The sequence below is a fragment of the Alligator sinensis genome, unplaced genomic scaffold (genome assembly GCF_000455745.1).
Source record: "Alligator sinensis unplaced genomic scaffold, ASM45574v1 scaffold1242_1, whole genome shotgun sequence".
NCBI classification, from domain to species: domain Eukaryota; kingdom Metazoa; phylum Chordata; order Crocodylia; family Alligatoridae; genus Alligator; species Alligator sinensis.
Genome location: NW_005842833.1, coordinates 493,348 through 505,936, shown reverse-complemented (window position 1 = coordinate 505,936; position 12,589 = coordinate 493,348). Strand labels below are relative to the sequence as shown.

The following is a 12,589-nucleotide window of genomic DNA, read 5'->3' as shown; positions in this document are numbered from 1 at the left end:
TTAAGGGAGACTGGAGAGCGGGTGGGCTCGTGGCATGATCGGGGAAGTGGTTTTGAGCCGGCTGAAAACTGCTTTTTATTAACATTTCTTTACCCAAACCCCTTCCAAACTAAATTCCTTGAAGAATAAAATCCTCCCCATCCAGCTCGCAGTTAGGAAAGCCTAATCCACCTAAGTGACCTGGGAAAGCCCCTGGGAAAATGAGGAAAGGACCAAGCGTGACTTTTGAGACGGGGCCACGAGAAAGGAAGCCGAATGGAGAGAAGGAGGGGAAAACTGAACCAGGAAGGGTTGCAGTCTCATCTGGGTGGGAATTATTTTGTATAAAAATATTCAGCAGCACATAAACTAAAATTGGATGAAATCTGCATTGTTCGCCAAAAAGCGCAGTGTTTTTCTCATGGAATTGCATGGATGCAAAATGGGGTTTTTCAAGCTTCAGTTTTTCCTCCGAGATGAGACAAAGATGTGGAAAAGACCCCGTAAATGTGTGTACGCGGGACCTGAATCCTGGAGAAGCAGGGCTGGAGGGGATCTGCAGAGGTCACATCTAGTTAACGAGCCCCTGCTTGAGGCAGGGTCATCCCGATCCAAATCATCCCAGACAAATTCACTGCCTAACCTCTTAGTAAAGTTAGTCGACCCTGACCCAACATGAGACATCACACCTGAACCTGCCCCGGGTAAAGCAGGGGGACCGCGGTGGCCAACATCCTGCTGCTGCAAATGTTAATAGGAGCTTGGGAAGAGGCCGTGCCCCCATTACAGAGGAAGGCAACCCCCCGCCACTCTCAGTCCGTACCAATCTGATCATGGGACAAAATCCCTTCCTGACCACCTCCCCCCCCGTACAGCATCAGTCTGAGCCCGAGTGCAGGGGCAAGACCCTCTCCCCAAGGACGCTCTGGCTTTGGTCCCAGCAGAAGCATTGGCACAGCCCAGTCCCCATCCCCAGCCTGGGCTGCTGCCAACACCCAGTGCCTCGGAGAAAGGCTTAAAAAACAAACCCTGACACACGTAGGTGGAGGGGAAAAAATTCCCTCCCAACCCCATGCAGCAACCAGCATACCCAGAAGCCTAGGACATCCCTCTGCCCATCGTCTCGGTGGAGCGGTTGGTAGTCCCATGCCCACTGTGCAAGGATATATGTTGTAGACATCATAGGCAGACAAAGTCCTTTGGGTAAACCTGGTATCTTTTATTAGCCCAACTCAAGTAGTTGGAACAATTCCTTCTTTGCAAGCTTTCGGGTATAAATACCTTTCATCAGGCTGAGGAAGCACCTGCACCCTGCAAGGATGCACCTGAGTGCATGCATGCACCCACTCCTCCCCGGGCCTGTTTGCTCCTTGCTTCAATTCGAGGAGTCTCGAGACAAGCGCGGGGCGGTCTCGGCTGTCTGTACAGATCCGCCGATGCTCCAGATACTTTTGGGAGAAAAAATCTGGCAGTTGCACAATGGATGGGTGGAAATGCGGCTTCATCGGCGCTACAATCACAATGAAGTCGGTGACCTGGGAACGAAGCGTTTGCTGCGCTGATTGTAGCGTCGTTCTACATGATTGCAAAGACGGGGCTTGGTTCCAGCTGTGCTGCAAATTGGTCTCTGGCTGGGGTGTAATTGTGGCGTGTAATAGATTGGCTCCAAATTTTGTAGAACAACGGCCCTTCCATCACAGTCACGTTGCTTCTGCGCCTACTGCCTGCCAGGCCCGAGGTTACACCCCCACCCCCTTTTTTTTCTTCCTGCCACTTACTTTTTGCCCACGTGTGGGTTGTGCTGGGATCTGACACCACTTTGCAGATATCAACCATCGATTTAGCCAGAGCTTTCCCGGAAGGAGAAAGGTCCTGCCCATGCTTTGCATGCAGTATTTGCTACCTGAGTGTTTGAGGGTTAGTAGGATGTGCTTCTAAGGAGCTGCAGAAAGCCGGCTGGATGTAGCAGAGATCCTGGGGGAAGGCCCGTGACCTACCCACAGACACGCCGATTGTGTTGTGTCAGCGCTAGCGGTAGTTTGACGATGAGTTGAGATGATGGACATGTCTGGGGTTGGTTTGGACAGGCAGTGGTTGGATTAAATGGGACCCTGGAGCACCCTCCCTGGCCCCTCGATGGCAGGGCTTGTTTGGTGGGACGCCTGCGGCTACTCGGTGACCGGTGCAGACAGCAGTGGGGGCTTGGAAAGGACCTTTCTCCTGCCCTGGGCCAAGTTCACCTCCAACAGGACAGTGCTGCCGCCCTGCTTTGGGGGAGACGCTAGTCGTGCCTTCCCTGCTCCCTCTGCCGCCAGCTGGGAAGAGGATGGGGTGGAGGCATCAGGCAGCTGGAGGGGGAATCTGGCCTGGGGCAAAAGTCAGGGAGACAGGCCCTTTTGCACAGCACCTGCATCTTGCTAAATGCCCACCCCCAGCTGCGGTGGCCCTCGCCGGCCTCGTGGCTGCAGGGAGGAGCGTGGCTCCGGGCAGGGGAGCAAAGGCAGCACATGCTGCAGGGTGACTGGGGTCAGGGGGTGGGAAACTGGCCGTGCCCGGGCCCAGCTCACACATCACGCACCTCCCGGCGGCTGGTGTCAGGAGTTTATTGGAAATGCAATGACGTTAGAAAACTAGGCTTTCCCCCCCCCTCCTTCCCCCAAACCATGGCCAAGCCGGCGGGGCACTAAGGCCCTTCCTTGGGCGCGTGCAGACTGCTCACATGCAGGGTGTAAAAGGCCCAGGGCTCGGGGATGTAGATGACGCCGGGATACTTCTTCCTGAGGATCCTGTCGTTCCACAGCCAGCCCACCCAGGCGGCGATGAAGACCAGGGTGACGATGAAGGAGTAGAAGAGGAAGAGGCCGTTGCTGTCCAGGACGAGCCCCTTGCGCTTCTGGTGCATCACGAGGGCCATCATGGCGAAGAAAGTAAAGATGTAGAGGATGAAAATCTGTCCTTCCGTCACCAGGTACCTGCAGGGCAGAGCCGGCGTGAGGGATGGGGGTCGGCCCTCCTCATCCAGGCTCTCTCGCTATCCCATGCACGCGGCTTCCCGCCCGGCACGGCCTCGCCCGCTTACCAGTAGTAGAGGCTGCTGGGCCCCACGAGCAGCAGGGCGGCCAGGGGCATCCTGCTCTCCTCCTGCACGCGGGTGAAGCAGCCGGTGAAGTAGATGAACAGGATCAGGAAGAAAGGGATGTACCTGGGGAGAGAGCAGAGTCTTCTCATCAGGGCGCGAGGTCTGCAAAGTCCGTTCCCAGAGGTGCCCGCGGTGCCGCTGCCCGCAGCCGCCGGGGGGGGGGGCTGTAAGGCTGGAGCCCTCCCCGCTGGGCTTGCAGATCGTGGGTTGGGGTGCGCTAGGGGCTGCTTGAGAGGATCAGACTCCCTTGGGCACTGGCAGGACGAGCAGGCGGCTGCCGGTGAGGAAGGACCGTGCGTTCCCATGCCAGGGGATGGGGAGAGACCTTGGGAGGGGTGGCAGCTAGGCTGCAGCAGGTCCGGTCTCAGACTCAGAGAGGACAGGCGGGCGACTATGAGCATCCTCCAACCTACACCCGCTGACGTACCCTCAGCCGCTACCTTCATCCAGCGCTCCCAAGGCTCGTCCCGCACAGGACGGCGCGGCTCCTCGGGAAGGGGGAAAACGCTGCGGACTTGCCGGCTGGGGAAGGACGGCGCCGGGGGTGGGACCGGCCAGGTGGGTCGGGGCAGCCCGGTCCGGGGGTCTCACTGGGCAGGGCCCGTAGTCTTTATGCGACAAGCAGCAGTTTGCTGCATCCCGAGGCCGTGAGCCACTTACCACATCGAGTGACCCAGATACTCGTCGTAGTAATACAGCAGCTCGAAAGAGTCGATCTGCAATGCAATGCAAGGGGGTTAGAGCCACGCGGTGGAACAGGAGCAGACCGGTTAAAGACGGTACAAATCCTAGCGGCGTTACCAGAGTCTCCGGCTTCAGGTTCTTGATGATGGGATTCTCCCTGACGGAGAGATGGTGCTGGTAGCCGCTGAAAATCAAGCGGTGGTTGACGGAGTCTCCGACCAAGTGGATGCTGGCGCCCATGACGAACACGATGATGCTGACGTACACCATGGATCTCGGTAAGGTCTTGGGGGATCTTTCGATGAGCTGCAATTCAACACCACAAGAACTGCCATGGACTGGGTCAGACCTCGGTCTGTCCTGCCCAGTCCCTTGCATCGCACAGCACCAGAGAGCGGAGGCTGAAAAGGAGAGTGAACTGGGCCTGACTAGGGGTTGTTTCCCACCCGTTCCTCTCTCACCTGCAGCCTTCAGCATTTCATAGTTTCTAGGGTAAGAAGGGACCTGAACAGATCATTAAGTCTGACCCCTGTCCTGGGCAGGAATGAGTGCTGGGATCATAACACCCCAGCCGTTTAAAGTCTAGGAAGGTCTGATTCGGAGGCTGTGCCCCTCACTCCCATGCTCCATAGCTACTGGTGCCCCTTTCCTCCAAGAGTGTGTCCAGTCCCTTTGTGCATCTGGCCGAGCTCTCAGCTCCCAGCACATCTGGTGGCAGTGGTACCACACCTGGATGCCCTGATGTGTAGAAAATAATTTCCTGGTGTTGGTTTTGAAGGCAGGTTTTGCTGTGGGAGGGCCTGGCCAGAGGGGTAAGAAATAAGCACCCTGGGCTGCATTGGGAGGAGCGCGGCCAGCAGGTCAGGGGCAGCGATTCTTCCCCACTATTCAGCACTGGGGAGGCCACATCTGGAGTCCTGTGTCCAGCTGTGGCCCCCCACTACAGAAAGGATGTGGACACATTGGAGAGAGTGCAGTGGAAAGCAATGAAAATGGTTGTGGGACTGAGGGACATGACTGCTGAGAAGAGGTGAAATGGGCTGATTTAGTTTATAGAAGAGAAGACCGAGGGGGATTGAATAGCAGCCGTCACCTCCCTGCAGGGGGTTGCAAGGAGGATGGAGCTGGGCTGGTCTCAGTGGGGGCAGATGACAGAAGGAGCGATGGGCTCAAGCTGCAGCAAGGGAAGTTGAGGTTGAATATTAGGAAAAACTTTCTCGTGAGGAGGGTAGTAAAACACTGGAACAGGTCACCCAGAGAGATGGTGGAGTCTCCATCCTTGGAGGTTTTGAAGACCCGGGTAGACAAAGCCTTGGCTGGGATGATGTAGGTGGGGCTGGTCCTGCTTGGAGCAGGGGTTGGACTAGATGTGACCTCCTGAGCTCCCTTCAACCCTCGTTTTCTACGAGTCTCTGATCCTAAGCAAGCCGCGGTGCGCGAGGATGCTGCTGCCTGCGGGTCCCTGCTGTAGTGAACCCAGACCGCGGTCCTGCGTGGTCCAGTCGCCTGTCTCTGACGGCACCCAGAGCCGGATGCTTCAGAGGAAGGTGCGAGAACCTGTCGGTGGACAATTAGGGCCAGGTCCCGTTGTATCTGCTGGGTGTCTACCAGGATTGAGGTGCCTATTCCCCCTGCTCACACTCCCAGAAACCAGCTAACTGCAAGGTGGGGGTGTCACCTTCCTCCGGCTGGTTTGTGACTCGATCCTAGGCCCAGCACATTGCAAAGGCAAGAGCATTTGTGGACTTCCATGGGCTGAATAGTGTGGAAACAGAACTGCACTCGGACGCCCGACAGGCGTGACAGGATCTGGCTCTGACACAACAACCTGCACAGGTGAAAAGCTGCCTCTTCCTTCCCTTCCTTGCCATCTCTTGCCTGCAAAGTAGCTCCAAGAAACGTGTAAATCAAAACTAATGTTGTTTTTCTTTTTTCTTCATTTCCTCCACATTGGATGTTAAACAAATATACGGCTGAATTTGACCCATGGAGCCTCTCTATCCAGCCCACCGGGCTACTGGAGGGTGCTCGATGTTGGATCCTTCACCCTTGCTTGATACAGCCATCAACTCACTGCTGCTATACGCGGTGCCCCTACCATCCCCGGCCCGTGTGCTCCTGCACTGCCCTGTCTCAGCTGGGCCACCGCAACCCCCATGGTGGCCACGGCGGCAGCCCTTATGCCCCAGACGTGTCTGACACCCCTGCTCTAAATCATTTCTATCAAACTTGGTAAAAATACATGTTTGGCCTCCCACCGTAGGGACTTGCCGGGGTCCCTTTGACAGCGCTGACGTCGGCGGCGCGTCACTCGGAGCGGCTGAGTTATTCAACAGCCGTGGGGAGGCGCGTGATTCATTTGCAGTAAAAAAAAAAAAAGCAGCTGCTTTCAGTCCTGGCTAAGCTGAGCTGCGGCCGTCCTCTCCGAAAGCCTCTCGCCCTCCAGTGGCAGCTGGGCTGGCAGCAATGGAGAGCAGCAATCCTTTCTGTAGCAGCCTCCACTGGGTGGTTTGCAAAGGGCTCTTGTTGCACTGTTCTTCCCGAGGAGGACGAGTTGCTCGTCTCTGGGGGTGCAGCTTCCTTCACGCCCAACCAACAGGAAGGTGAAACCTCAGCACCAAATAAAATGGCCCAGTAATGCTCCTGTTCCAGCCCCCGATGCGCCGACCTCCAGGGGTGAAATCCTTCCTTGTGCATCTTCCCACGACAGTCGCCCTGCCAGTACGGGCTTCACGCCGCCCAGACCAGGTAACGAGTCCCTCTCCCCGGCAAGAGCTCCCCAGAGGAGACTTTCCCCAGTGGTTTCTACAGCACAGAGGCCCCTAGACGTATTAATGTGGTCCCTGGGAGGCGGGGACCGTGCATGCAAAGCCGGGTGTTCACAGGGGGGTGGCCAGGCACCGAAAGAAAGCACCGGGGTGACCCTCCTGCATGCAACTCTCCAAAGAGTTGGCAGGAAAGCACGCTCAGCGTCTCCAGCACTGTTTGAGTTTAACCCCATCAAAGTCCAGCTCCCCCGCCGAGCCTTTAAAAGCACCAGCAGCCCTCGGAGGAAGATTTTGTAAGGAAATGGAGATGACCGCTCCGTAGTTTGGGAACTGGCTACGTTCTTCTCGTCCCACAAGATGCACTATCATGATTTTTGCCTTCTTGCTGCAGCCCTGACGCACAAAAGTGTCACAGCCTCGATGGAGTTTTTAATGTGTGTTAAGAGACAGTCTCACCAGCGTCTGGTTTGCAACTTAGCTGGCTTGCTGCTTTTATGCTCCTCTATAAATGTCAATATTAAGGAATTCGGAAGCAGGCCGCAAGAATATAGGCGTGGAAGAGCCTCCACCCGAAAAGAGATGGCTGAGATTGGCACAGTACTGCAGAGTGGGGCTGTGAGAGAGGTGTGGGAAATAATGAATGGCTTGGATGAGAGGGGTTGGGCTTTGCTGTTTGCCCTTTCTTAAAATACAAAGGTGTGAGGAACCTCAGTCCCACAGGAAGAGGCAGCAAACCTGAAACCGAAGGCAGGAGAGACCCTTTCGCCTGCCACGCAGGTAGCCCGGGGGACGTGCTGCTGCTAGATGTCAATGAGTCCCAGCATCGGAGAGGCCCCAAGTCCCCCAGAGGGACTGGGTCTCACGGTGGGCACCCAAAGTGACCAAAGTTAGGGTGGCCAACCTGCAGCACGCGTGTCACTGATGACCTGCGTGCGTGGCACGTAGCAGACTGGGGTTGGGGCAGGGAGCAGAAAGCAGAGATTGGGCAGGAGACTGGAGCAGCACTCGGAAAGATGTGGGGCTTAACTTGTGGCAGGCCAGCCAAAAACATTGCCCCCCCACTGGATTAAAAGAAAGTCTCCCAAGAGAAAAAAGCCTCTGGGATAAAATCCTATTTGTAATGAAGGATGGGTAGGAAGGAGCAGTCTTGCACCTTCTCATTTAGGTCTGCAAGACCCCACGCACAGAGAAGAGGGTGGACAGCAGGACAGTCTTGCGTCTAGGGGACAAAGGTCTAGCGCTGCTCCCACGGCTGCAAACCGCAGCCAGAGGGATCGGGCTAAAGATACGATGCTAACATTTAGCTCGCCGCTGCAACGCTACACCTCTGACTGGCGGGTGTTTGCCATCGGCGGCTTTACCGCAGCCAAGGTTAGAAACCTCTGGTAAGGCTGCAGCCTGTGTTTTGCAGGAAGTCAGGCTGAGCTCCTGGTGTTAAACTAGGACCCTTGCTACGGACACTGGACGTCGGTCTTTGTCAGAGACGGGACCCTGCGAACAAACGGGCTGGGGATCGCCGGAGTCCGTCTGCGTGCACGTGCAGGTGCTGGGTAGAGGGAAACCACCTGGGATGGACCAGTTCCTGGTGGGAGCAGAAGCGAACAAGAAGCAAACTGGGCCCATGATGGGAAAAAGCATCTCGCTCATCTGCTGCAGCGTGTTTCTAGCCTCAGCCGACGAGACGACAAAGGCCTCGCTGTTTCTACCAGGGCAGTGCCCGCCTTGCTCTTGTAAAGGTGCCTTTTTTCCACCGCTGGTCTTGGACGGGAGAACCACAGGCACGTGGGAGCGATTTGTCGACCGGGGATTTCTGACATTTAACTTGGGATACGTGCATTCTGCCGTCGCGATCCCGACGGAGGAATCTGCCGGCGTTGGAAATTTGTGCCCAAAGCCTCAACTCCCAACCCAGGAAAGCATGGGCGCTACAGAAAGGTTTACCTTCAGGAGCAGGAACGGTGTGATAACGTTGTAAGCCATGTGGAAATAATCTCCAGCGCTGGGCTTGTTTAATGGGAACCACTCTAACGGCAGAATAATCTGAGGAGAGAGGGAAAACCAGGCACGTCATTAAGCCGTCGACACCTAACTTGCACGCAGAATAAGAGAGAAGCGTTGCTCCAACTTCCGACTCGTGCACGGCCTGATGTTTAGTGACAGCAAGAAAGGCTGGTTGGGACTGCAGGTGCTTTCCACCTGTCGTGGGCTGGCTTGCTAGCAAGCTGGCAGGATGAGCTGTTAAGAGCATGAACCCTGAGAGCCGCTGCTTTTCCAGAAACCTCTCCTGACTTGTTTTCAGAAAGCACACACCACGTACTGCACGCAGACACGCCACCCGTCAGCCCCTCCCAGTCGTATGAAGCTGGACGGCAGGAAGGGACCCGGGCCCACGCTTCTCGGGGGCGGCCACCCAAACAGCCCCGAAGTGCAGCCCTGCGCAGAGACCACCGTGCCCCTCGCTCGGGAGCTCAGCAGATGCCACCGGGGTTATTTTGGCGCAAGGGTGCTGGGCGAGTGCTCAGCTCCATCCATTTTCCCTGCCACTCCGTGACAGTAACCCCAGTCTCGTGCGCTCCTCGAGCTTGGGGGCTGTAGTTGCAGCTCCTCCGTACTCACCATCGCGATGGGGCGGCCGAAGTCCAGCACCCAGTTCTGCAGTGTGAAGTAGAACCACAGGTCGAAGTGAAACTGCGACGCCTTGGAGGCATCTTCATTCTTGACTGCCCCGTGCCTGCTACCGAGAGAAGAGTCACGACCCAGGCCCGCGACCTGGTGAGACGCGAGCGTGGTTCGACATCCGTGGGGAGTGGGGGGCGGTCTGTCGGACTGAGACAGCGATCGTGCTTTGTGCAACCTGGCAAAAAGGATCTCGCCCTGTCCGATGCCGCGGTGAGAGCAAGGCCCCGCTGTGCTGCGTCCCTGAAGGCAGGTGGAAAGACCATCCTGGCTGCAAAGCACCCGCGGTCTCGCTAGGCGAGACGGATACGAGCTGGGAAAGGGACGGAAGTCAAGACTTGGTGAAGAAGGGCACTGGGACAGACCCCAGCCCTCCTGATTTTCCCAGTCCAGCCCCCAGCAGGTAGGTTTCTCTCCCCCCGGCCGCTGTGACAGCTGGACCGGGAGCTGAGAAAGCAGAGGCTGTCGGGCTGTGGAGGCTGCCTGCAGTCCTGGGACGCTTCGGGTTTAAACGGGAAGCCCAGTGCAGCGCTAGCTCTGCAGGACAAAGCACTACCCCGGCACTTTCCTTCCTCCAGAGATGCTGAAATCTCTTTGTAGCTGGACAAGACGGAAACAGGGAGTCTTTGCATCTTCACCTTCCAGTCTAGAGCCTCCTGCCCTCTCCATCTGCCTGCCCAAATTCCTATCAGCACCGCCGGGACACGGCAGGCCTTATCCAGCTCCCTCGGAAATCCCCGGGAGCCTTGCCACAGAGGGCAAGGAAGGACCAGGCGTCCCTGCAGTACCGCTGGTGGAACATGTGGCTGTTCGAGAGATCAGATGCTGAAACCCTGGTCTCTAAACCTGAACAGGGATTTCTTAGCTGTCCTGCCTGCCAGGGCACTGCTGCGTGCAGCCTATTTACGGGGCACCTTGGAAATGCTCTACGACAGCGGGAGCCGCAGCATCGCGGAGGGAAGCTAACCCGTTACAAGCCTGCTGGTCCCAGCGCTCTCTATTAACAAACCAGACGGCGCTTTTCATCCCTTCCCCAGCCGGGAGGAAAGGCTGGCCGAGCTCGCCAGGCCCCCAGATGTGAGAGGGGATGATGCATCTCTCCTGGCAAAATGCATCCGCCCCCAGTATCCCCCTGGCTGGAGATGCCCGTGTGCGCACGGGGTTAGTTGCACAGGGCCCGAGGTTTCCACGGGCTCTGACAGGTTAAAAACCAGGTGGGAAGTGGGGGGAGATTGGGGAAGCTCCCCAAATGCTGTTTCCCCCAGGCGCTTGCGACAGGGAGAGGGATGGCTCCAGCCCCGGGGGCTGAAGGCAGGCGACCGGTTTGATTCGGGCTGGAGCGTCTCGTCTCGTCTCGCAGCAAACCCCAGACCTCGCAGAGGGACCAGCTGGGTGTCCCGTGTGAAATGCCTCCGAGCCACCTGAGCTAACGCCTTCCCTCGGAGCCGCTGCGGCTCATGGATGAACCTCCCTGCGTAAAGGACCGTCTTGTCTTGGACTGATCTTTTTAACCTTAGGAAACCTGGGTAGCCTGTTCGCCAGCGGCTGCTCAGGCGGGGCCTGGCCTGAGCTGTGCACGCCCCCGGGCAAGCGGGACAGCCAGGAGGAGGCACCAGATGCTCCGTCCATTTGCACGACTGGGGCTGGCAGTGACCTGTCTGTCCCCTCTCTGGCCTGGCACGCACACATGCACACGTGTGTGTGCATGTGCATGCAGGAGTACATGTGCATGCAGGGGGGCACATGTGTGTGTGCATGCAGGGTGGGTACACGTGTGTCTGTGTAGGGGTGTGTTCATGTGGGTCTGGGTGCATACGTGTGCATGCATGTGCATGTGTGCGCATTCATGTGGCTACATCTATGCATATGTGCGTTTTCATGGGGGGGTACATGTTTGTGTCTCTGTAGGGGGGTGTACACATGTGTGCGCATGTGGGTCTGGGTGCATATGTGTGCATGCACGTGCATGGGGGCACACATATGCACATGTGCGTGTGCATGCAGGGGGGTACGCATGTGTGCATCTGTGCACGGGGGGGTGCATGCTCATGTGCATGGGGGTCCGGGTGCATACGTGTGCATGCACTTGCATGTAGGCACACGTGCGTGTGCGTGCAGGGAGGTACACATGTGTGCATCTCTGCAGGGAGGGTGTATGCGCGTGTGCACATGGGTCCGGATGCATATGTGTGCATGCACGTGCATGGGGACACACATATGCACACGTGCGTGTGCATGCAGGGGGGTACGCATGTGTGTGTCCGTGCAGGGGGTGTGCATGGGGGTCTGGGTGCACATGTATGCGTGTGCATGCAGGGGGGTACGCATGTGTGTGTCCGTGCAGGGGGTGTGCATGGGGGTCTGGGTGCACACGTGTGTGTGTGTATGCAGGGGGGTACGCATGTGTGTGTCCGTGCAGGGGGTGGGCGTGGGGGTCTGGGTGCACACGTGTGTGTGTGTATGCAGGGGGGTACGCATGTGTGTGTCCGTGCAGGGGGTGGGCGTGGGGGTCTGGGTGCACACGTGTGTGTGTGTATGCAGGGGGGTACGCATGTGTGTGTCCGTGCAGGGGGTGGGCGTGGGGGTCTGGGTGCACACGTGTGTGTGTGTATGCAGGGGGGTACGCATGTGTGTGTCCGTGCAGGGGGTGGGCGTGGGGGTCTGGGTGCACACGTGTGTGTGTGTATGCAGGGGGGTACGCATGTGTGTGTCCGTGCAGGGGGTGGGCGTGGGGGTCTGGGTGCACACGTGTGTGTGTGTATGCAGGGGGGTACGCATGTGTGTGTCCGTGCAGGGGGTGGGCGTGGGGGTCTGGGTGCACACGTGTGTGTGTGTATGCAGGGGGGTACGCATGTGTGTGTCCGTGCAGGGGGTGGGCGTGGGGGTCTGGGTGCACACGTGTGTGTGTGTATGCAGGGGGGTACGCATGTGTGTGTCCGTGCAGGGGGTGGGCGTGGGGGTCTGGGTGCACATGTATGCGTGTGCATGCAGGGGGGTACGCATGTGTGCGTCTGTGCAGGGAGGGTGCACGCGCATGTGCACATGGGTCCGGGTGCGCACGTGTGCATGCACGTGCATGGGGGCACACACATGCACACGTGCGTGTGCATGCAGGGGGGGTACGCATGTGTGCGTCTGTGCAGGGAGGGTGCACGCGCATGTGCACATGGGTCCGGGTGCGCACGTGTGCATGCACGTGCATGGGGGCACACATGTGCACGTGTGTGTGCATGCGGGGGGTGCGTACGCATGTGTGCGGGTGCCTACGTGTACGTGCAGAGGGGTGTGCATATGTGAGTGCGTGTGCGGGTGTCCGTGTCCGTGTCCGCCCCCCCCCCCCGCC

General features: G+C 57.9%; 1 protein-coding gene across 1 annotated transcript in view; it reads right to left on the bottom strand.

The window, feature by feature from the left end:
• Positions 1 to 2,566: 2,566 nt before the first annotated feature.
• CLN6 (CLN6, transmembrane ER protein) overlaps positions 2,567 to 12,589 on the bottom strand; it is an 18,672-nt gene continuing 8,649 nt past the window's right edge. Inside the window, exons 2-7 of the mRNA XM_025191579.1 lie at positions 9,187 to 9,681; positions 8,512 to 8,610; positions 3,920 to 4,108; positions 3,779 to 3,834; positions 3,059 to 3,181; positions 2,567 to 2,951 (exon numbers count right to left, since the gene is read on the bottom strand). Of these exons, the coding sequence (XP_025047364.1) occupies positions 2,663 to 2,951; positions 3,059 to 3,181; positions 3,779 to 3,834; positions 3,920 to 4,108; positions 8,512 to 8,610; positions 9,187 to 9,681 (1,251 nt within the window). The 3' untranslated portion in view covers positions 2,567 to 2,662. The remainder of the gene's footprint in view (positions 2,952 to 3,058; positions 3,182 to 3,778; positions 3,835 to 3,919; positions 4,109 to 8,511; positions 8,611 to 9,186; positions 9,682 to 12,589) is intronic.